This window comes from Antedon bifida, chromosome 5 (genome assembly GCF_963402885.1).
Source record: "Antedon bifida chromosome 5, ecAntBifi1.1, whole genome shotgun sequence".
NCBI lineage: Eukaryota > Metazoa > Echinodermata > Crinoidea > Comatulida > Antedonidae > Antedon > Antedon bifida.
Genome location: NC_136230.1, coordinates 2,112,943 through 2,133,476, shown reverse-complemented (window position 1 = coordinate 2,133,476; position 20,534 = coordinate 2,112,943). Strand labels below are relative to the sequence as shown.

Below are 20,534 nucleotides of genomic sequence, written 5' to 3'. Positions count from 1 at the left end.
TCATTTTTTATTCTGTAGCTCGTTTACTCGTACATGTGTATCAAAACAGCAGTGAAACAATCGGATGCAAGTCTAATTATTTTTTAGGTCATCGAGGAAAAAATAAAATGTCGCCGTTGCGCCGCTTCGTTGCGGATATGTTATAATTAATTTAATTTGATCTTGGCAAGTGTTTAAAATGTCCAATTCTGAAAATATTGGAAGACTGGTGCACGTTAATCTGTCAACACAACAGGTTTGATATTTGTATTTAGTATTATTGAGTAAAAATAAGCATCAAAGCTAGGCTACTGAACGCCCCTCTCTGTCAGTGTCACTACTCTAGTCTCTGCAGCGTGCTGGCCACTCTCTGGCTGCTAGTTTTAGCTGGATGTTAGGGAGCATAACAAATACGCATATTACTAACTAGGGCCTAGCCTAGTTTGAGTGAATCAAATTTGCCAGAATGTCAAAGTATTGCCATTATTATAGTCTAAGTCGTGTCTTCTATTTAATTTGTAACTGCTATTTAATTATAATAAAAATGTTAATAAAAGATGCATTTTTGCCATTTCTTACAATTTTGCATAATTTATTAATTATTTAAAATAAGGCAGCCTTACCTTAATCTTCAAATTCCGTTTTTTTTCAGTAAAATAATTTAGAAACCCAATTTACTTTTTTTTTCATGAAGATTTTTTTTACTTTTACAGCGCCGGCTTCGTCATTTGCGAAGTTTATCCGCAAGAAATATACAAACTGATAAATCACATGGAGAGAAAGATGCGTTGATTGAGACTTACTTCACACTGCACACATTTGACAATAAAGAAGAAGGTGATTAAACTTGGGATAAATTAAGCGCCCCTCTCACTATTCTGTGTGATTTCTTTAACTAAACAAGTGTGACAACATGGAACTAATTGTAACTGTAATTTCATTTGGTTTATGCTAGATTTTTACAAGTTATTCGTTTGTAGTCAATTACAACAAAAATTTCATTTGAAATTTTAATCTAATACATTTTTGTTTGTATTTCAGCAATTTACACCAGTGAAAAGATTCTAGATTCATTGGTAAGAGAAAAAAAAATTCACAAAAAACAGTATACAAAAAGAATAAACAGTGAAATAGTTAAAGTTAACTTTAAATCGGACTTGACTTCACTCATCACATTTTAGTAAACAGCTGAACAATTACTGTATCTGTATATATTTAATCAACAAAGATTGGTAATACTGTAGTAGGCATGCTCAGAAGTTTGTCACGCTCCATTGATTTTTTGAAAACACATTATAAGATCTATTGTTCATTGCAAGTAATTACTGTACAGTAATATAATAAAATACATATATTACATATATGATAACATTATGATGTTTCTTTCATAGAATCCAACATGGAGAAGTTTTGACCTGTCTAGGTCATGTGATGACGTTGACACGGCACTCCCTGGACTCATTGTCCGAGTGTGGGGTGGCACCGACAAGCAATTCAAACTGATCATAGAGTGGAAGGTAGACCTACAAGGGTTACGATATCTAGGAGAATATGTAAGTCTATAATTGGTGTTCAAAACTAAAGTACATTTACAAGCAGGCCTGTGTACAAGGCTGAACATATCTAGTAGAATATGCAAGTGAAATTTGAATAATAAAGTAATTTTATTTATTTTATGTAATATTTAATTTAGGTTTTTTTTGAGTACTATAATTAATAATTCAATTTGTTTGCAGATTAATAATGAAAATTTGAAATACCAACCAAATTCACTCATATTTGGAATGTTTGAAGGTTTCTACGGAGCGACGGAAAAAGACAGGATAGAAGTAAGTAAAATGTCTGATACAATAACAAAGTTTAGACTGAGGGAAACATTTGATATTTGGCGTGTCTATGATAGTTTCCAAAAGAATTTCAGTTAAGTTTCAGTTTCAGATTTTATTTCACACATAAATATAACACAATACATACATTTTTCTTTTTTTTAATATAAATGATAAAAAATGTGTGTGGAGATTGCATTAAGCCTATTTGACTTTAGGTCTGGACCTCCAAATGAAACAAATATATACATGTAAAAATAGTAATGACTGAAATAAGCAAGAAAAAATACAATGTATTTCACTTTAAAATATGGAAATGATGATTTTCTGGATTTTAATGATTAATTTCAAGTTTCAAAACATTTACTCTGACATAAAAAATGATTAGGTACAATCATAGAGATTATTTCTCCATTATACAATGTAATAAAATAATGATATGAGGTCAGAGTTTGAAGGCAAATGCCCTGGAAGATGAAGAAAACATCTTGTGTTAAAATAACGTGTTAAATAATTTAAAAAAAATTATGTTGATTATCATTTTGTTCATGATTTAGGAAACATATGAGAGTGGTTTAGATAGGAAATTAGAAGTAGAGCAGAGTTCAGTACGACTGAGTTACACAACTTATTCACTTTCAAGGTAAATTATTTATGTTTTTCAGTTTAAATAATTAATCATCATCAAAGCTCTGTCTACACTATAAATTTTTATGTGACAAAAAAATGTGCCCATGGACACGATGATGTCATATCACTACCATATTTGAGAATATCACTACCATATTTGGGCACATCACACCTTTTTTGTCAAACTAGTTTGATAGTGTAGACAGAACCTTACAGTATATTTACTTGTCATTCACTTGCTAATTACAATGCATATTTAAATATACCGTAATTACGACAAACACAAATAATTGTATTTTCGAACATCTGGGAACACCTCTTATTTTTGTATTTTGTAAATCCTGTATATGCATTTTAGTTTTTTATCTATATATGTAGTGTATATTCTTACTGTACTGTGTATTTTACTTCATGTTTTTACATTTTACTGATTTTATTCTATTTTTATATTAAGTTGCCATGAGAAAAACCAATTTCAAATCTTTCGTTGAACTATTTGACAATAAAGTTATCTTGTATCTTGTATATCAAACAATAACAAGTTTCCTTGGGTAATTGTAGGTATAAACTTGTTGATCTTTTGTTTTGTTTTTCAGAGTTCATACAGCGCAACGTGCAATAAAACAGACGCAGGTGTCGGTTGGTAAAGTCCAGCATAAAATAGAAAACCATTTAGAACAATTACAAGCGAAAAGAAGAGTAGTGAGTATCATATCTAGATATTTTGTTATTGTATTAGTTTAGGAGACAGTGGTGTTGTTGTACTCCCATTTAAGTTGTCTCTCTTAGTAGTGTAAAGCTCTGTAAACACTATCAAACTAATTTGACAAAAAAGTGTGATGTGCAAAAATATGGTAGTGATATGACACCATCACATAAAGTTTGATAGTGTAGACAGAGCTTTATATTTTATATAATTTTTCTAGTTTTCAGAAAAAGAAACTTTGTTATTAAGAGTGTCCATGTTGAGAAATGAAGTGCGCCATCAACGTAATCTAGTAAAATTGCAAAAACAAAAAGCTGATGCTAGCAAGAGTTCAATACAGGACAAATGTAGGTTTATTCAATTATTTATTTCTTCAAAACTACTGTACTAAAGCTTTGTAGTGATATGCCCATATATAGTAGTGATATTACATCAACATGTCCATATATGGGCACATCACATTTTTTTTGTCATATAGTTGGATAGTGTAGACAGAGCTTAAGAGTGTATATGAATAATGTAATGTAAGATTTATGCATTAGTTATGTTATTTTCACCTATAATTTAATTTTCCTATTAAAATTGCAATTATTTTTCAGTGAATAAGTTTAGCATATGTAAAGAGAAATTTAACAAGGAAAAAGAAGAGTTGAGAGAAAAGAAAACAGAATTATATAAAAAGAGGTTTGTGTGAATAATTATCGGATTGTCAATAGTCAACAGTGTCATTATCATTGTTAAAATCACCACATTGTAATTATCAATTGTTTTCATATTGGTCAGATGTTTTCCCTACTCTGATGTAATTTGTACTTTATACTAAGTGGGACTCAAACCCACGACATCCAAATCACTAGCCTGGCATTCATACCTCTAGACCACCAAGCTTGCGCTGATGGCTAGGGGTTAGATTCGAACCCAAGTAAGCAAGGGGTACTGCACCAACATCTGACCAATTACTCAACACCCTGACGCAAAACTACTCAACATTTACAATCAAATTGTTTTCATCTTATCAACTTCATATCAGCATCATCACAGGGTCGTATTTATATTTTCACAATTATTGTATTAAATTTATCATTTTTTCCCAAACTGTAACTAATTTTATCCAATTGTTATTTTGTTTTCAGAGAGGAATTCATTGAAACTAATAGAAATTTAGCAATAAGGAAACGAAGTCTGGTTGGTGAGTTATCGTACATCTATCCAATCACAGAACAGACAGACGGGAGCATGTCAATACTTGGGGTCAAGTTACCAAATGCTGAAGACTACTCAAGTAAAGGTGAGTTGGATGATGGGAAAATTAGAAAGAATGTAGAATGACATGATGATGTTGTCAAATTACTGGTGTCAAACACAAACAAGTGTGATGTGCCCAAATATGGTAGTGATATGCCCAAATATGGTAGTGATATGCTCAAGTATGGTAGTGATATGACATCATCATGTCCATCATAGGCACATCACATTTTCACATAAAGTTTGATAGTGTAGACAGAGCTTTAGTTATCAGTTTAAACATGTAAAAGACAGCATTAAATATGTTTACATTTTGTTCAACTCACTGTTTGGCTTTCCATGATATCAAGAAATCCAGTTTCCAGAATGCATTCAAATGAGTAGCAGAGAGTGTTAGATCTTAAGAAGGAACCCAAAAGGCAGAGAGAGTACATTGCTTTCTTTGATCAAGGTTTTGAAAGATTAGGAGAGATTATGTGTGTTGTGTTGGATGCTAAGAAAGATCTTCTTTGGTCCCTATTTTGGATACATTTTTGGAAAAATCCAGTTAAGTGGAAACATTTTTCTACCAATGACATTCAATGTTGTTATCTTCTAGGCACAGATGACACAACGATTGCAGTCGCCCTCGGCCACACCTGCCACCTGCTTCACATGATTTCGCAAATACAGATGTTACCCTCCAGGTATCCCATGGTGCACCTCAGTTCTCGCTCTGTCATCAGAGATCATATAACAAAGTTACTCGCTGACAAGGACAGAGAGTAAGTCTAAATATGGTATTCTAGTTTCTCCTAAACTTGTTTACATACAGTAGCTTAATTTTTTAATAAATTTTTTTTTTTGGTTTTTGTTTTTCTTTCACTTTTCTGTTTTTGTTGTATTTTGTGTATTGTATCTGTTCTGAGGGTCCCAAATGATCAGCAACTGCTGGATGGATCACCCTCATTAAATATGGTTAAAATAAAAATATAAATAAAAAAGCTAGTTGTACTGTACATAATTTATTTTATTTTATTCAGGTATACACAAAATATAAAAAGTAAAAGGCTAAAGTTATTGAATTTACAAAAATATTATATAGTATAAAAATATAACATTAATAAATTTTATCAGCCAATAAGAATACAGAAAGTCAAAAAAAAAGAAAGAAAACATTATTTTTTAAATTTAAAAAACATTTTTACTTTTTTTTATAAAGCATTTTTGTTTTTATCTGTTTTAGTTTTCCATTGTATACAAAAGGAAAGGAACGCTTCCAATTTCGTTATGCTGTTTATCTTCTAAACCGCAATGTTGCACAATTAAGATACGCACTTGGTCTCGCCACCTCTGACTTGAGAGCCACGCTTCCAAATTTGAAGAGCCTTCTGGAGCTGAAATGGGGCGTAAATAAGTAAGTAGCTTATAATAAGTAAGTAGCTTATGATAAGCAAGTAGGTTAGGATAAGTAAGTAGCTTATGATAAGTAAGTAGCTTATAAGCAAGTAGCATAGGATAAGTAGCTTATGATAAGTAAGTAGCTTATGATAAGCAAGTAGCTTAAGATATTTTGACATTTAATTTTTAGTGATTTTTGATGATTCAAAATAATTTGTATTTGTTTCGGTAGAAAATATGATACTGATTATGGTGAAGGTGAAAACATCATAAATTATGATGATGAAGAAAGGTGATATTATGCACATGACTGTTACAGCATGCTCTTAACTATTAGCATGTGTCATAGAACATGATATGCATGAGTGAATACGAGAGGTAGAAAGAGGCTGAGGGTGGGTTAGAAGGATTATAAATAGCTTGCCTAAATAAATCGTAGTTGACCTAATCTTGTGCATCCATAGAGATAATATTTCCACGGTGCACCTCATTTACCTGTGAATTTCTATGACAATTTTATACATTCTAGCAAATTTTCAATTCCTCAGACCAGGATTTTCTAAATAAAAATCTTAAAAAACCCTTTTTTATCTACTCTATGTACTTTTTACAGCCCAGGGTTGTCCAGTTCGATGAGTGGTATATTGTGTAGTGTAAAACAGGTTAACCATTTACAAGAAAATAATTGAAATGTTGAGGTTAAAAATACTTGTTTCATATCTAGAATTTACTGATAGCTTTTAGTTTTGTGAAACTGAACATGTCTGCATTGTGAGCATAATGCATGCAAGTAACAATTAATAATGCATCATTAACATTATTTATAATATTATAATAATATTTAATTGTATTAATGACACTTTAGTTTAGTATTAGCATCCACCTATTCAAGTTTGTATACTGATACACTTACAAAATGAAATAAAATAAAATCATAATAATCCAATTATAAATTTTATTTTTCATATCAGTGAAAATCCCAGACTGTCAACTATATATCAAGAAAAGAAAAAGCGTGTTACTATATCAAGCGATGTGCAGGTTGCAGCGCCACCTAGTGCCAGTGGCAGTCAAAATGAAAAGAACGTTGTATCACCACCTCCTTCATATGAATCCAGCATGAAAGGTCACATGAAACAAGCTGCTCCTTCAACTAATCCACCTTCTTCTGGTGATCCAAAGAACCAGGATGTTGTTTGTATAAGAGAGGTTACAGGCCATTCACATTCTTCTGGTTCTCAAGCTCGTAGCTCTGATAAAGTTACTAACGCATCGAAAGAGAATATTTCACAATCAGACTCTAAAACTCAGGACATTAAACAGCAAATCAACGGTGTCAAAGAGGGCACCGATGTCAGGATCTCTGATCCACTAACAGAATCCAGTAAAGAGAAATTAGAAGATAATTTGACTGGTCAATCAAACCTCTCCAGAACACTTGATGATATCCTCCACTTTGATGACATTCATAGTCGGGCTGATGCTTTGCAACATCATCGACAGAGCTTCTCAAGTTTTAGAGGGAATCTAGAGAGTGCTACCAAGAATTCAAAAGACAACAAGAAGTTATGATGGTGTCCTCTAATTGCCATAATTACATTATTTGTAAGGGCGTGTGGCGCTGTGTGTTGGACGTTCGACTACTGATCGTTAGACCGAGGTTCGAATCCAACTCTCGCCGCTTTGCTTGTATCCTTAGGCAAGATACTTTACTTACGTTTGCCTCTCTCCACCCAGGTGTATAAATGGGTACCCGGTTAGATCAAGACACAACTTTGCGCTGATTACTAGCTGCATATATGGGAGTATGTTTCCATAGGTGTTTGATCAGGAAATGACTGGGGTAATAATGTTCAGCGCATTGAGAGCTTGCTTATATGCGCTATATAAGAATGAACTATTATTATTATTATTATACAGAATGTGCTATCTAAAACGTTATACTTCCAGAACATTGTATCATGTTCTTTATATAATAAATTTAGAAAAACTACTAAATGTACATGATGTATATAGATAGGCATACGACTACATACCAAATGTTTATTAAATGAACAATCGTTTTTAGATTTATATATTTAGCTTAATAAGAAAATATAAACATTTGACAATCATTGATACTCCTTGCTTCAAAATATTTAATTTAAAATCTAAAAGTTTTTTGTTTTTTTTTCAAATGCATAAATTGTCTGAAAATATGCTCTCTGTTGCTACACATGTTTGATGTGTTTTAAACACTGTCTGCACTATCAAACTTTATATGACAAAAAAATGTGATGTGCCCATATATGGACATGATGGTGTAATATCACTACCATATTTGGGCATATCTCTACTAGTTTGATAGTGTAAACAGAGCTTTATGAGAAATCCATTTCTAAAATACTATGATTCCAAGGTCACATGATGGGGATACTAACATGTTGGTAAACCAAATGTTGTATGTATTTTCAGTTAATAAGGCATTTGCTTGCAGTATACTAGATAAAGATTTTCATGTGGTGTACAAATTGGCACAATCAAGGAGTTATTATAGTAGTGATAGTCTATCATTGGAGATCTCTTTAAAAAACAGTGGTGGATTATGAGTGTACTATCACCATTCTACAACTCTTGGTACAATCATAGACTAGTATCCCACTGTGGTTAGAAAGTGGGGTACAGTACTCTTTATCTTTACCCTACAAAAACCTACAAAAAAAGTTACATGGCTCAGAAAAAATTTAATTTAATGTAAAAATATATATACATATTACTTAGTAGTAACTATAATTAACATTTATACATAGTATTATACACTTTTTTCAGTGCTTATTATTTTATTTTGTATCTCCATTGAAATCCAGCCACTGATTCCCACAGCATTGTCATTTTTTCTGTGCTCATTTTATTTGTATCTCCATTGAGATCCAGCCACTGATACCCACAGCATTGACATTTTTTTTTTCAGTAATTTGCCTTTGGATTTACATATTATTATAACTACATATCTGTGTACTGCAAGTATAGATATTGTGTATATTGTACATTATTTTGTAAATGATAAGCTTTAATAACCTGATTCTCACGCAATATGGAATACATATATTACAGGGCTTTCTTCAAATCTGTTCATGTTAATATTGACAGTGAAGTAAAAAACTATGTTTTCTGCCTTCAACATTTGAAACTTAAAAGCAAGCATATTGTTTGGTCTTATAACCCATTTTAGAATCAATGTAATCATTATTTAATATTTTTTGTTTTTGTTGTAAATGTGAAAAAATACACAGAGTTTATATTATGAGTATAACAAATTATACAAATAAATAAATATTTCCAAATACATAAAAATTGTTTGTATAAAACGTTTTAGATTTTGTGTAATGTTGAAACATACACGTCGTGGTAGACTTGCCCCTTATTTTTTGTTTTTTTTATGCTAGTCCAGGAGTCGGCATTTCAAATTTTGTCTGAAAATACGAGCTCATGTATTATACATATGAAACGCCATATGTGCCAAAATCTTTTTACTAATTCTAGTCTAGAACTTAGACTAGCGGCATGGCTGCTTTCTAGACACCATTTATGAACATGTTTACATCCATTTAACATATATTTGTTTAACTTTGTCTGAACATTACTATTATAGATGGCGCTATATAAGTCTAATTCACTGATAGAGTACAAAAATAACCTTTTATTATCAATGCCTGTTAACAAACAATGAATATCAGTTAGTAAATTTAACTCTTTTCAGGTTCATAATCTTCCGTCCGCCATACTTTGAAAGATCCCTGTGCAGCCGACAACATGCAAGCTTCCGTTGGGTGAAAGGTCACAGAATGAACCACGCCATCACCTGCATCAGCAATTGTGCTCGACATTGTGCCCTATAACATGAATAATTGTTTTAATATCATCTATGTAATGTATACATATGTCTGGAATTTTTATGACAAATTACAACTCCACTTCCAAAGACTTGTAATATATAATGTGTTTATGTAGAGCATCTTGTGTATATGTTTGTCTTGTGAACAGGATTGCCACCTTTAAGAAGGATAGTGAATGAATTCTCTTATGGTTATCCTTGGCAATTTGCCTAAATATATAAAAACAAAACAACAGATTTAATATTCTGATCAAGTTGTGCATGAACCCATACCTCCACAAGGTCCCAGAAACAGATGCGCCCATCTTCTGAACCACTGACAATGTGGCTGTCTGTATTATTCAGACAACTCTCAACTTTGAACTCCGAGTTCTTATGACCTGTGTATTCTCCGAGAAGCTCGCCATTGTCCTTGTCCAAGAGTCTTAGGGTGCTGTCCAAGCTAGAGGCCAACATGCACTGACCATCCTTGGTGAAGTTTACACATGTTACTGGTTCTGATTATAAATATAAGAAATCATTTTTATGTTATTTATCCAAATAGACAATGCCAAAATGGAATTTGCTGACGGTGGGCTTTACCCAACAATGGATGGACACAGTCTGATGATACTACGGTAGTTGTTGTAGGCCAGTTGTCTTGTTCACTATCTAAAAGAATACCACTTAGAATTCTAAGAAGAAGAATTCAATCATTATTATTTTAGTACTTGAGGGAATACGGCCACTGATCCTCAATAGTAGATACTCACTACCAACACAGTCCATATGCATCTGTCCATTCCTCAGGTCATATCTTCTGACATATCCATCTGCTGATGCAGTCAGAAGCTCGTAATCAGACGTCTTCACTGACGTAACGCTGTCTTTGGCTTCTTTCAACACTTGTACGGGATCAAAGCTCTTGGATCGACAATCCCATACCCTTGTGGATGAATCGACCGACCCTTAAAAAAGACCAATAAATATAATTTTGCTGAAAAACTGGACTGCTGTGGGAAAAAGCTTATCCACTGGTGTTATCATTGGACAAGAAGGGATTTTTTTTTTAGTGTACAGGTTCTTATGGCTTATGGTCACTCTAACTGAGGGTTAGATAGTGGTATCTATTACTATGGTACAGGATTTGGTTTTTTTATTTACCAGAACCCCACACGTCAGCCTTGGTTACAGTACATACATAGAGGGCATACCTGTTAATATAACTGAAGCTTCTTCGTTAAAAGCGACACTATTGATGATTGCCAAATGTCCTCTGAATTTGCGTAGTGACTGACCTGTCGCAACATCCCATAGAATTGCAATTTTATCCGTACCGCAAGACGCTATTAAACTGTTATCAAAGGATGACACTGCATCCAATACATCGTATCTAACATGCAAAATAAAATCATTTTTAAATACTGTGGTTTGGAGAAAATTTGGTGGAGCAAAAAATAGTATTTTAAGTACATTTCCTGGGATTTTACTTTTATTTGATTTTGCTTTGATTTATTTCGATATCATTCATCCATACATGAACAAAAACCGATAAAAACAAAATAAAAAAAACAAACATTTTGTATGGTACCCCTAAATACTCAAAGGGGATTTTACATCCTGAGGGGTCCCCTTTATTGAATGTCTCACCCATGGCCTTGGTAAGTCTTCAACAGTATTTTACGATGTGGATTCCATAACTTCACCGACTTATCACTCCCACATGTCAGGCAGTAATTTCCATCAGCATTAAAACGAACTCCACGTACAACTCCCTGTTTACAGTCGGTAGTACTTGTCAACTTTTTTGGTAGTTCCGACATTCTATGAACTAGACAAAATACAAAGCATAAAAATAAATAAATAAACTTTTTCAAGAGAAGCTGCGTCTATTACTTTATTTTTGTAATTGCACTGCAAAAAAAAAAATATTTTAGCGACTCGACATGCCCACAATATACAATACTTATTGCTGGTTTTCTGGTTGGTACATCTATGTGTGTGTGTGTGGGAGGGGGGCGCGGGGGTGCTTGGTGTTATGATTGGTTGAAAAAATAGGTGGGTGGTGTTATGATTGGTTGAAAAAATAGGTGGGGGACCTACTAGCCTACATCATACATCTACACTACTTTATTACAGTATTAATTGCCTATAAATAGGTCTACAGTATTCTTATACAAACCTGCTCATTATAAAATGACAAAAGAAAACATTTGTGACACTAAAATTTAATAAAATGTGTTTAATTTTTGGGGAAACTTGGACAATTAGGGGAAAATTAGGGAGCTCAGAGTCTTTGTGTTGTGTTTGTACTGTTCAATCAACTGGAACGTATAACTAAAGACTCTAGCGCCACCAATTTCATCCAAGTTCTTATTATTAAGAAACGCGTTTTGTTTTCAAAATGCGTTTGTTGGCGCGTTAATCAGTGACAGATTCTGAGATTGCGCAGTGGAGGATTACTAAACGAATTGCTTCAGTGAAAATGGCCGTTCTGTTGAGCTCTCCTCAGTCGACTGGAGCTCAACTTAGATCACTTGAAAAGGTTTTAGACGATGCTCAAAGATCTGGCCGTTTGAACTTAAGTAGTAGAAAAATAAAAGACTTTCCTAAAGTTGCTGATAAATTTGATTTGAGAGACACGGTCGATGTAGGTAAGTTTCGAACACGTAAACACACAGGATAGTCAATTGATGATTGTTCGATGAGGCCACACTGTGTACAGAAACATGACACTATCCTAGCTTAAAATGCGGAAGTCAGTGTCGAATTATAAGAACGGAACACAAGGGTAGGCCTCATAAATATATTTCTCCCTTCTTCTTGAATGGGGCCTTTATTATTGAAATATTTTGTTTAGTAGTGTGCAGTATAGTTGCTCAATAAACTGAGAATTGATTCATTTTATTGCAGTTAAGTTGATACCCTCATTCATCATAAAAACAAAAATCCCGGCCTCTAGAAGTATCATTTTATTAAATTTAATAACAGTGAGGTACTCCAAAGACTGTTGATTCCCTAGGTTTACCCCCTGCCACCCAGAGGACTACGTGTAGGGCCTTGGCACGACAGTAAATTGCTAGTAATATATTGTACTGTCTGTACCCCACCTTGATGAGGGAAATAATGTAGAGGTGTACAGACTGTAGGGTTTTACAGGCCCTCTATTTAGTGGAATTCTCAATATTTCCAATCTTCGTAGAATCATTTAAATAATGATAAGCAATCTAAACCTTATCTTTTAAAAGGTATATCGCAAATAATAGTTACAAAGTATGATAGGAAGGTTTATGGGAAAAAACATATCGTCTGACAGTGTTGTAAGTTATTATTCGTCTGTATCCTAAAAAATATCAGTGTCTGTATATCTACAGTACGGTACCATGGGTCTAGTACGTTGGGTCTAATAATATCTTAGGCAGGCCTAGGAAAGTGCAGACTACCCCATTTTCGATATAATGATATTTGTAATAAACCTTGTGTTTTTGCATGTCTGCACAACCTTTTTTTTTCTAAAGCACACTCTGAGAATTCACAAAATAAGTGGCTCATTAATTTCACTGAATAACTGTAAATTCTGGTTGTGGTTACTGTACAATTACAGAAATTAAGCTTTAATTAATGAACAATTATATTCCTGATTCAATTGAAACTGAAAAGGAAGTTGTATTTATTATTTAATTTGTTTATATTTTGATCTTGTAAAATCTATGCTCACGCTAACCATGGAGATTGGAGTTGTCAATTTGCGCAAAAAATATTGATATCATTCGCAAAACTAGCGAAAATAATTTTTCTTTAAAAAAAACTTTCGTCCACCTATAGGCTCCAAATAAAGTTTTATATAAACCACGACTTTGACGCCGTCGCCAGCAGCCTATAATCAATAGTTATGTAGAGATATTGCATAACTTGCATATCAACGTTTTTTTCACATCACTCAAGGAAATTAAAACAGGTTTTCGTTCGGGGAGGCCTACTTAATTGTACAGGCGAGTAGTTGGAAATCACGTTACTAAGGATAATTTATTTTGTGACTAGACATGTGCAGTAATTGTAATTACGAACAAACAAACAAACTCTGTTCTCATATTAATTATTATGTACTTAAGTTTTTACAAGAACCACCTTTTTTAGTTTATTACTTGAGTATAGTCATCCATTCATATCCACCTATTTCTCTAAGAGTGTGAAAAAAATTGTCCATAAAAATGAAAGTTGTTTAGATGGTCTTAATTCTTGGCCTAGAGATAAAGATGAGACTATAGCACTGTCTGTATTGAAAGAACCTTGATATTATCAAGTATGTAGACATAGCCTAGATCCATTGCTTCCATCCACAACAACAGTGTTGTTATGTAATAATAGAATGTATACATAGCTTGACATTGAATGTTAATACACCACTAATCTATGTCAATGTTAGAGTTTAAAATACTTTAAATGTTGATTGTTGTTATAAAAGCTTTCAAATACCACAAAATCCACTCTTTAAGGAAAAAGTTTTATCATAAATTTCTTGTTCAAATTGGATAGACTTGATTTATATAGCTGATTATAGTCCCAATGGGCAAGATAGTCCATTAGGCCTGGGTAGTCCAAGGGAGCCCAGGTAGTCCAATGGTGCCCGGGTAGTCCAAGGGTGCCCGGGTAGTCCAAGGGGGCCCCGGGTAATCCTAGGAGGCCTTGGTAGTCCGGCGGGGCCTGGGTAGTCCAGGGGGGCCCGAGTAATCCTAGGAGGCCTGGTTAGTCCATCCAAGGTGGGCCGGGTAGTCCCAGAGAGTCCCATTTTTATTAATAACGTAATACAACTGCAAAATTTAAATGAAAACATAGTATTTATTCATGCTGAAAGACTTCAACAATATTATTACTGTTTTGATTTCATATTTTACTACAAATCTGAACGCCTACTACTGAATCAACAAAAGAGTGGGATTTAAAAGAGGAAGTTGGTTCATAATCCTTAGTAACAATCCCATCATATAATCCTTAGCAACAATTCCATATTAATCCTTAGTAAAGCTGTCTACACTATCAAACTAGTGATGATGTGCCCAAATATAGTAGTGATATGCCCAAATATGGTAGTGATATGCCCAAATATGGTAGTGATATGCCCAAATATGGTAGTGATATGACATCACCATGTCCATATATGGGCACATCACATTTTTTTTTGTCACATAAAGTTTGATATTGCAGACAGAGCTTAACATCTCATAATCCATTATTAACCTTCATTTTGTTATTACAAATTATTAATATTTATAATTAAATTATTTGCATACATGCAACAGATGACTCTCCGTTGTTAACAATGCCTTTGTGACCGTGGATAATTCATTTAGCTAGTTATAATTTTAATTAGTATAAATAGATGTTCTGAGAAGCGGCAGTAAGTAGTGCATAATGGAATGATGATGGTTACATGAATCACTGTAAAAGGGTAGCACAAATTGATTGATGGCAGGTTACACAAAATAATATTAGTTTGTTTTCATTAAAAACAGATTATTGCTGATTTTGGAATTGAATATCTATCTGGATAATTAGCAAGAAGACAGTTTTCATTAATTTCATACTTATTAATATTTATAATCTCTTGTGCTTTACTGTATATTTAAAATAATTAAATCATAGTAGTCAAAAACAATATGTTTAAATTTTAATATTTAGAGAACTTTTTTTGTATTTTTGCCACAATTGATTTTTTTTACGTGTTTGTGGAAAATAAGTAAATTAAAAAAAGACATTTTTAATTAAGCTGTAGATTTCCATCAAGCAGGTTCATATTTTTATAGTTTGTTTGCTTACAGTAGTGTATTATAAAAATGGTGCTAATAAAAACTAGAGACAGGAAGCCGCTCTACTTGTGGTCGGTCTATGAAATTGGATAAGAACAAGGTTGACTAGTACTTAACGCTTCACTGAACATCCCTATCAATGTATATACAGTTCAAATTGAAAGTATGATCATAGTATGAGTTGAAATAAATTAATTTGTAATCATTTACAAATCAGCAATCAATTTTAGGTCCTATTTACACAGTAACGGTAATACAAATTTAGAATCTACTGTATGTTATACCTTATGACACACAATGCAATCGACGGGCGATTATCGCTCAGGATAAATACAGATTCTATGTGGGTGAAGCTATGCGTTTTTCCATGTTACCGCTCATCTGTGTAAATGGGCGTTTAATGGTCGAATCGGCTAGGGAGAAATGTTATTTCTTCCAAATCTTTTTTTCTTTGAAACATTAATTTTTAGCAATCATTTCAATTTCTCTTTTTGCCTTTTATTTTTATCAAATGAAATTAATTCTTAAAAGTTTATCTTCTTCTCTTGTTGCAGATTTATCTAAAAACAGATTTACGGAGTTACCAGAGGAGATCTGCTATTATTTATCACTAGAGAATCTTAATTGTTACAAGAATGTTTTGAAGAGTATCCCACAAAGTGTAAACAAATTATCTTCATTAACCTTTTTAAATTTAAGGTAAGTTGAAAGGTCATAAACCCAGGGTGAAAGGGGTATAAGAGAAGTTTCGCAACCTTACGATAACGAAAACGGATGCATACAAAAAATGTATTTCGTTTTCGTAAGGCGGTAAAACTCCAAAACAATTATATTAATACATACTGTACATTCCTAGCATAAATTTATCTTAGTGAAATTAGTGAAATTCAAAGAGAAATACAATCTCATGTTATAATTAATTGCAACATGGAATTGAGACACAGTATCTTATCTTAGACATATTTAGATTTTGAGACACTGTATCTTAAGCTCTGTTTACATTATAAAACTTTATATGACAAAAAAATGTGATGTGCCCATATATGGACATGGTGATGTTATATCACTGCCACATTTGGGTATATCACTACCATATTTCGACACATCACACTTTTTTTGTCAAACTAGTTTGATAGTGTAGACAGAGCTTTAGACATGTTCAGATTTTGAGAATTGCTAAATGTTTTTAATCACAGTAGAGCTCTGTAAATGATAAACTGTAGGATATGGAAATTGACGGCATAATTCATTACTTAATCGTAATGAGGCTTTTTGAAATTTAAAGGAAGTGGAATTTAATAAGTGAAATATTCAATGATATACATTAGACAGGAAGGAAACTGTGTGTATAGTAAACTCTGTCAATATATAAGGCTTGCTTTAAACTTATTATACAGCATTTAATTAAGCCTGATGTATAGTTTATAAGTAGCTAGTATTTACAGTAGAACCAAGTGGCGGACCCAGGATTTTGAAATAGGATGGAGAGGCCCAGGGCCTAAAAATGGTGAAATGAAAGGCTTAGCTTAATTGGATGTCATACAATCTTTTGCATTGTACAATTTGCAAGATTCTCCTCAATAGATCCCCCTCCCTATCCCTTGGAACCTCTTTTTGGATGCCCCTATGTTAATTAAGGGACCAAAAGAAACAAGTGGCAATGTGTTTTAACACTACATCCAACCCACATTCAATGGACACTATTAGTATTAATAGACACTTTGTTGGGTTAGCATTTTATAATTTCATTTCAGATGTCAAAAGGGTGGAGTCTTTTTAAATATGATATTAAATAACAAAAGACAAATATATCTTTTTAATTGATTGACCTAGTATTGCTAAATGTCATGATATTTCTGTTTTCTTCTAGTCGTAATCAATTGACTATATTACCCAGCGAATTATGCAATCTCTCATTAGAAGTTTTAATTGTTAGCAATAATAAATTGGTCTCACTACCAGAAGACATCGGCCATCTAAGTTCACTAAGGAATTTGGTAAGATTTTGTTTAAACTTACCAGTACATAAGGGATACTGTACCTACAAAAGGCTAACATTGGGGGCTGAAAATTATTTTATGTTATTTTTTAAGCCTTGTCTACACTATTAAACTTTATGTGACAAAAAAATGTGATGTGCCCATATATATGGACATGATGATGTCATATCATTACCATGTTTGGGTATATCACTATCATATTTGGGTACATCACATTTTTTTGCCCAATTAGTTTGATAGAGTAGACAGAGCTTTATATACAAATAAATAGATGAACAACAATATTTTATGAAAATTGTGAATTACAGGATGCCAGTTGTAATGAAATATCAACACTTCCATCCAGCGTGTCGGACATGGAGTCACTCATGCATTTCAATGTTCGTCATAACCGTCTAGAAAATCTGCCTGAAGGTAAGATAATGACAAATTATTTATTTAACTGTAATTGTGTATCAACTCGGGTATAACCCCAGCCCAGATACTGTGTAATCCCAGCCCAGGAATGACCCCATACCCGTCCATGCATAACCTTCTCAAATTGTGAGATAATGTACAGTAATATAATCCATGTGAGAATTGGGAAAAATTATTGGGGCTTGCAGAGTCACCTGTCCGACATCCTGGGGCCACCAATAATTCATGTCAGGCATATACAATTCCACTTTCCCAACTGACAACCTCCGGGCAACCTCAACCAAATTGAATGCATTGATTGCCCTAATTTTCAAACATTCTGCGAGCCCTGTCCATGTGTTACAAATACCTGTTGTGTTTTTGTCCCAATTCCCAATCTTATGTTTTTGTTTTCTTTTATAGTTGAAATAAATAAATTGTCAATTAATAGTTGAAATGAACTTTGATCTTATCAAAGGAAATATTAATCTTAAATATGCATTTCCTGGTTTTGAATCTAAGAATTTCTTAGAAATACTATACATTTCTAATTTCTCAGTTTATTTTTAATTTACACGCTATGTCATATTATCCAGGATGAATACACTATCTACATGAAAGCACAAGCACAAATAGTACATTGTATCACAATAATACTATTAAAAGAAGTTTTGATTGTAGAGTAACAGTATTTTGTGTGTATTTCATTCAAAAACAGAATTAAACAGAAATAAATGGGTCAAATTACACCCAATAAGGAAAAGAATTGTGTACACTCTAATTTGACACAAAGAAAAGTGTCTTTTATAAGAATGTCCCCCTGAATAGGGACTGGCCATAGTGTTGGAACATATTTCCCCATGTTTTTTTCACAGGAAACTGTCCACTTAATGAGAGTTTCCCCTTGGTGTCCTAAAATTTATTTCAAATTTTGATTTCTACAAAAATTAAAACTTCCTCTTAATACTATGTATAGCTAGGCCTTCAATTTTCTCCACATATTAAATGCTCTCTAATAGCACCCACTCAAATATTTGCCATATTTGGAGGTGGCCACACAGTGTTAAAGTACTGTATATATCAAGTTTACACCCTGTATTAACGATGATACAAGTAATCTTAATAATTTTGTTTTTTTTTCTTTGACATTTAATAATATAAAACATAAAAATGAAATGAGAATAAAAGATTTTATAGTATCAAACTTTATTAGACAAAAATGTGATGTGCCCAAATATGGTAGTGATGTGCCCAAATATGGTAGTGATATGCCCAAATATGGTAGTGATATGCCCAAATATGGTAGTGATATGCCCAAATATGGTAGTGATATGCCCAAATATGGTAGTGATATGCCCAAATATGGTAGTGATATGCCCAAATATGGTAGGTAGTGTTATGACATCATATCCATATAATGGACACATCACATTTTTGTTACAAAAAGATTGATAGTGTAGACAGAGCTTTAGGTTCATGAAATCATGTTTAATATATTAACTATTAAATTTCTTTCAGAATTAAGTCGTGTAAAACTGCGTATGTTAGATATATCATGTAACAAGATTACGCACATCCCAGCTTCCTATCGCAAAATCTGTACACTAGAAAAATTTATCTTGGATCACAATCCTTTAGTATCTCCATCACCACAGGTAAGCAAGCTTCAATCAATCAATTAGGCCCAGGGGATTATTGCATTTTTGCCTGTACATGTCAAGAATATTCCTTGATCTGTTTACTCAGGCCTAAGAATAGATATTTAAAATGTAAGTAAATATAATCATTGTTGAAGGTAAACAATGCATGTTTTCTGTGAATTGCTCAATAAACTTTTATGTTTGTTGTTCATTTGGTTTATTAACATGTATGATGAATGATGTGGAGGAGGTCGTCGTGGAATGCTCATTTAAAGATGTAAAAACAAAAAAAATGAAGATTAATAAAATCAGATTTTTTAAGTAGGCCATTTTGCAGTTTTAATAAAGTTATTACTATTATGTGACATTAAAGTGGCATGTAAAAAAAAATTTGAAAAAAAAAATTGTTTAGGGGGACAATATATCTTTAACTTTTTGAAGTATCTAAACTAATTCACTCCAAATTCTCTTTTATATTCAATATTTCAAACTAAATTTTAGATGAAATAAGGGAATTTAATAGTATCACCCAGGGAATACTTTCTTCAGTGTAGCACAGCAAAAATCTACAAAACAACCTTATTGCTACACATTTCTAAAATTGTGTAGCAAAAAATACAATACAAAACTATGTTTCTTGCCTAAAAAATCAATTCGATTAGCAATATTGCTACACAAAATTTTAAAATGTTTCCCTGTCACTCTGAAATCACAGAATATACAATTCCATTAACTGTTTAATCATAATATTTACATTATATCTTGAGTATATATAATTTAAAATAGTTGCCTATAATGAACCCTTTTTTATGTCAATTTATATTGCTTCCAATCTACCAAAACATATGTTTATCTAATGATGTAATAACAGTAATTAAATAATAATTTTATTCAATTTCCTATCATACAGTCTTTCTGGAGCCTGATATTTTTGTCCACCAGGATTTGCATTTTTTCTCAGATTAAACTTATTAAACTTAAGCTTTGTCTACACTATCAAACTTTATGTAACAAAAAAATGTGATGTGCCCATATATGGACATGATAATGTCATATCACTACCATATTTGGA

The 20,534-nt window shown here is 32.7% G+C and overlaps 3 protein-coding genes across 10 annotated transcripts in view; 2 read left to right on the top strand and 1 right to left on the bottom strand.

The window, feature by feature from the left end:
* The first annotated feature begins 93 nt into the window (after positions 1–93).
* Positions 94–8,945, top strand: LOC144843692 (UV radiation resistance-associated protein-like). Of its 2 annotated transcripts, none has more exons than XM_078700580.1 (13): positions 94–235; positions 693–816; positions 1,021–1,055; positions 1,371–1,532; positions 1,716–1,808; positions 2,363–2,448; positions 3,032–3,137; positions 3,362–3,488; positions 3,741–3,825; positions 4,275–4,429; positions 4,985–5,150; positions 5,612–5,782; positions 6,738–8,945. In XM_078700580.1, exons 1-13 carry the CDS (start codon positions 179–181, stop codon positions 7,336–7,338), a joined length of 1,968 nt encoding a protein of 655 aa, XP_078556706.1. In that variant the 5' UTR covers positions 94–178; the 3' UTR covers positions 7,339–8,945. The 2 variants fall into 2 exon arrangements, with proteins under 2 accessions (XP_078556706.1, XP_078556708.1); XM_078700582.1 differs by lacking the exon at positions 6,738–8,945 and adding an exon at positions 5,999–6,163.
* A 79-nt stretch (positions 8,946–9,024) lies between these two features.
* LOC144843693 (WD repeat domain-containing protein 83-like) lies at positions 9,025–11,940 on the bottom strand. Its single transcript, XM_078700583.1, has 6 exons — positions 11,802–11,940; positions 11,270–11,450; positions 10,834–11,012; positions 10,393–10,587; positions 9,914–10,137; positions 9,025–9,638 (listed from the first exon to the last, which is right to left on the bottom strand). The coding sequence occupies exons 2-6, from the start codon at positions 11,440–11,442 to the stop codon at positions 9,492–9,494; spliced, it is 918 nt and encodes a 305-aa protein (XP_078556709.1). The 5' UTR covers positions 11,443–11,450; positions 11,802–11,940; the 3' UTR covers positions 9,025–9,491.
* A 132-nt stretch (positions 11,941–12,072) lies between these two features.
* The window catches only part of LOC144843741 (DISP complex protein LRCH3-like), a 31,419-nt gene continuing 22,957 nt past the window's right edge, over positions 12,073–20,534 (top strand). For 5 of the 7 annotated variants that reach the window (XM_078700664.1, XM_078700661.1, XM_078700659.1 and 2 more), the window contains exons 1-5: positions 12,074–12,273; positions 15,981–16,125; positions 17,297–17,423; positions 17,735–17,840; positions 19,341–19,477. In XM_078700664.1, coding sequence (XP_078556790.1) covers positions 12,105–12,273; positions 15,981–16,125; positions 17,297–17,423; positions 17,735–17,840; positions 19,341–19,477 — 684 coding nt within the window. In that variant the 5' untranslated portion in view covers positions 12,074–12,104. Of the gene's footprint in view, positions 12,274–15,980; positions 16,126–17,296; positions 17,424–17,734; positions 17,841–19,340; positions 19,478–20,534 lie in introns of all 7 variants that reach the window. The other 2 variants (XM_078700657.1, XM_078700662.1) reach the window with 2 other exon arrangements.

Bases quoted from the DNA above. Each gene is read 5' to 3' on its own strand.
- LOC144843693 (XM_078700583.1), bottom strand. From the start codon at position 11,442: ATGTCGGAACTACCAAAAAAGTTGACAAGTACTACCGACTGTAAACAG. The intron at 10,588-10,833 runs GTATGCCCTCTA...GTCTTTTTTAAG, and splicing joins AGCTTCAGTTATATTAACAG to GGTCGGTCGATTCATCCACA. The intron at 9,639-9,913 runs GTATGGGTTCAT...TTCATGTTATAG, and splicing joins GTTTCTGGGACCTTGTGGAG to GGCACAATGTCGAGCACAAT.
- LOC144843692 (XM_078700580.1), top strand. From the start codon at position 179: ATGTCCAATTCTGAAAATATTGGAAGACTGGTGCACGTTAATCTGTCA. The intron at 1,533-1,715 runs GTAAGTCTATAA...ATTTGTTTGCAG, and splicing joins TACGATATCTAGGAGAATAT to ATTAATAATGAAAATTTGAA. The intron at 4,430-4,984 runs GTGAGTTGGATG...GTTATCTTCTAG, and splicing joins TGAAGACTACTCAAGTAAAG to GCACAGATGACACAACGATT.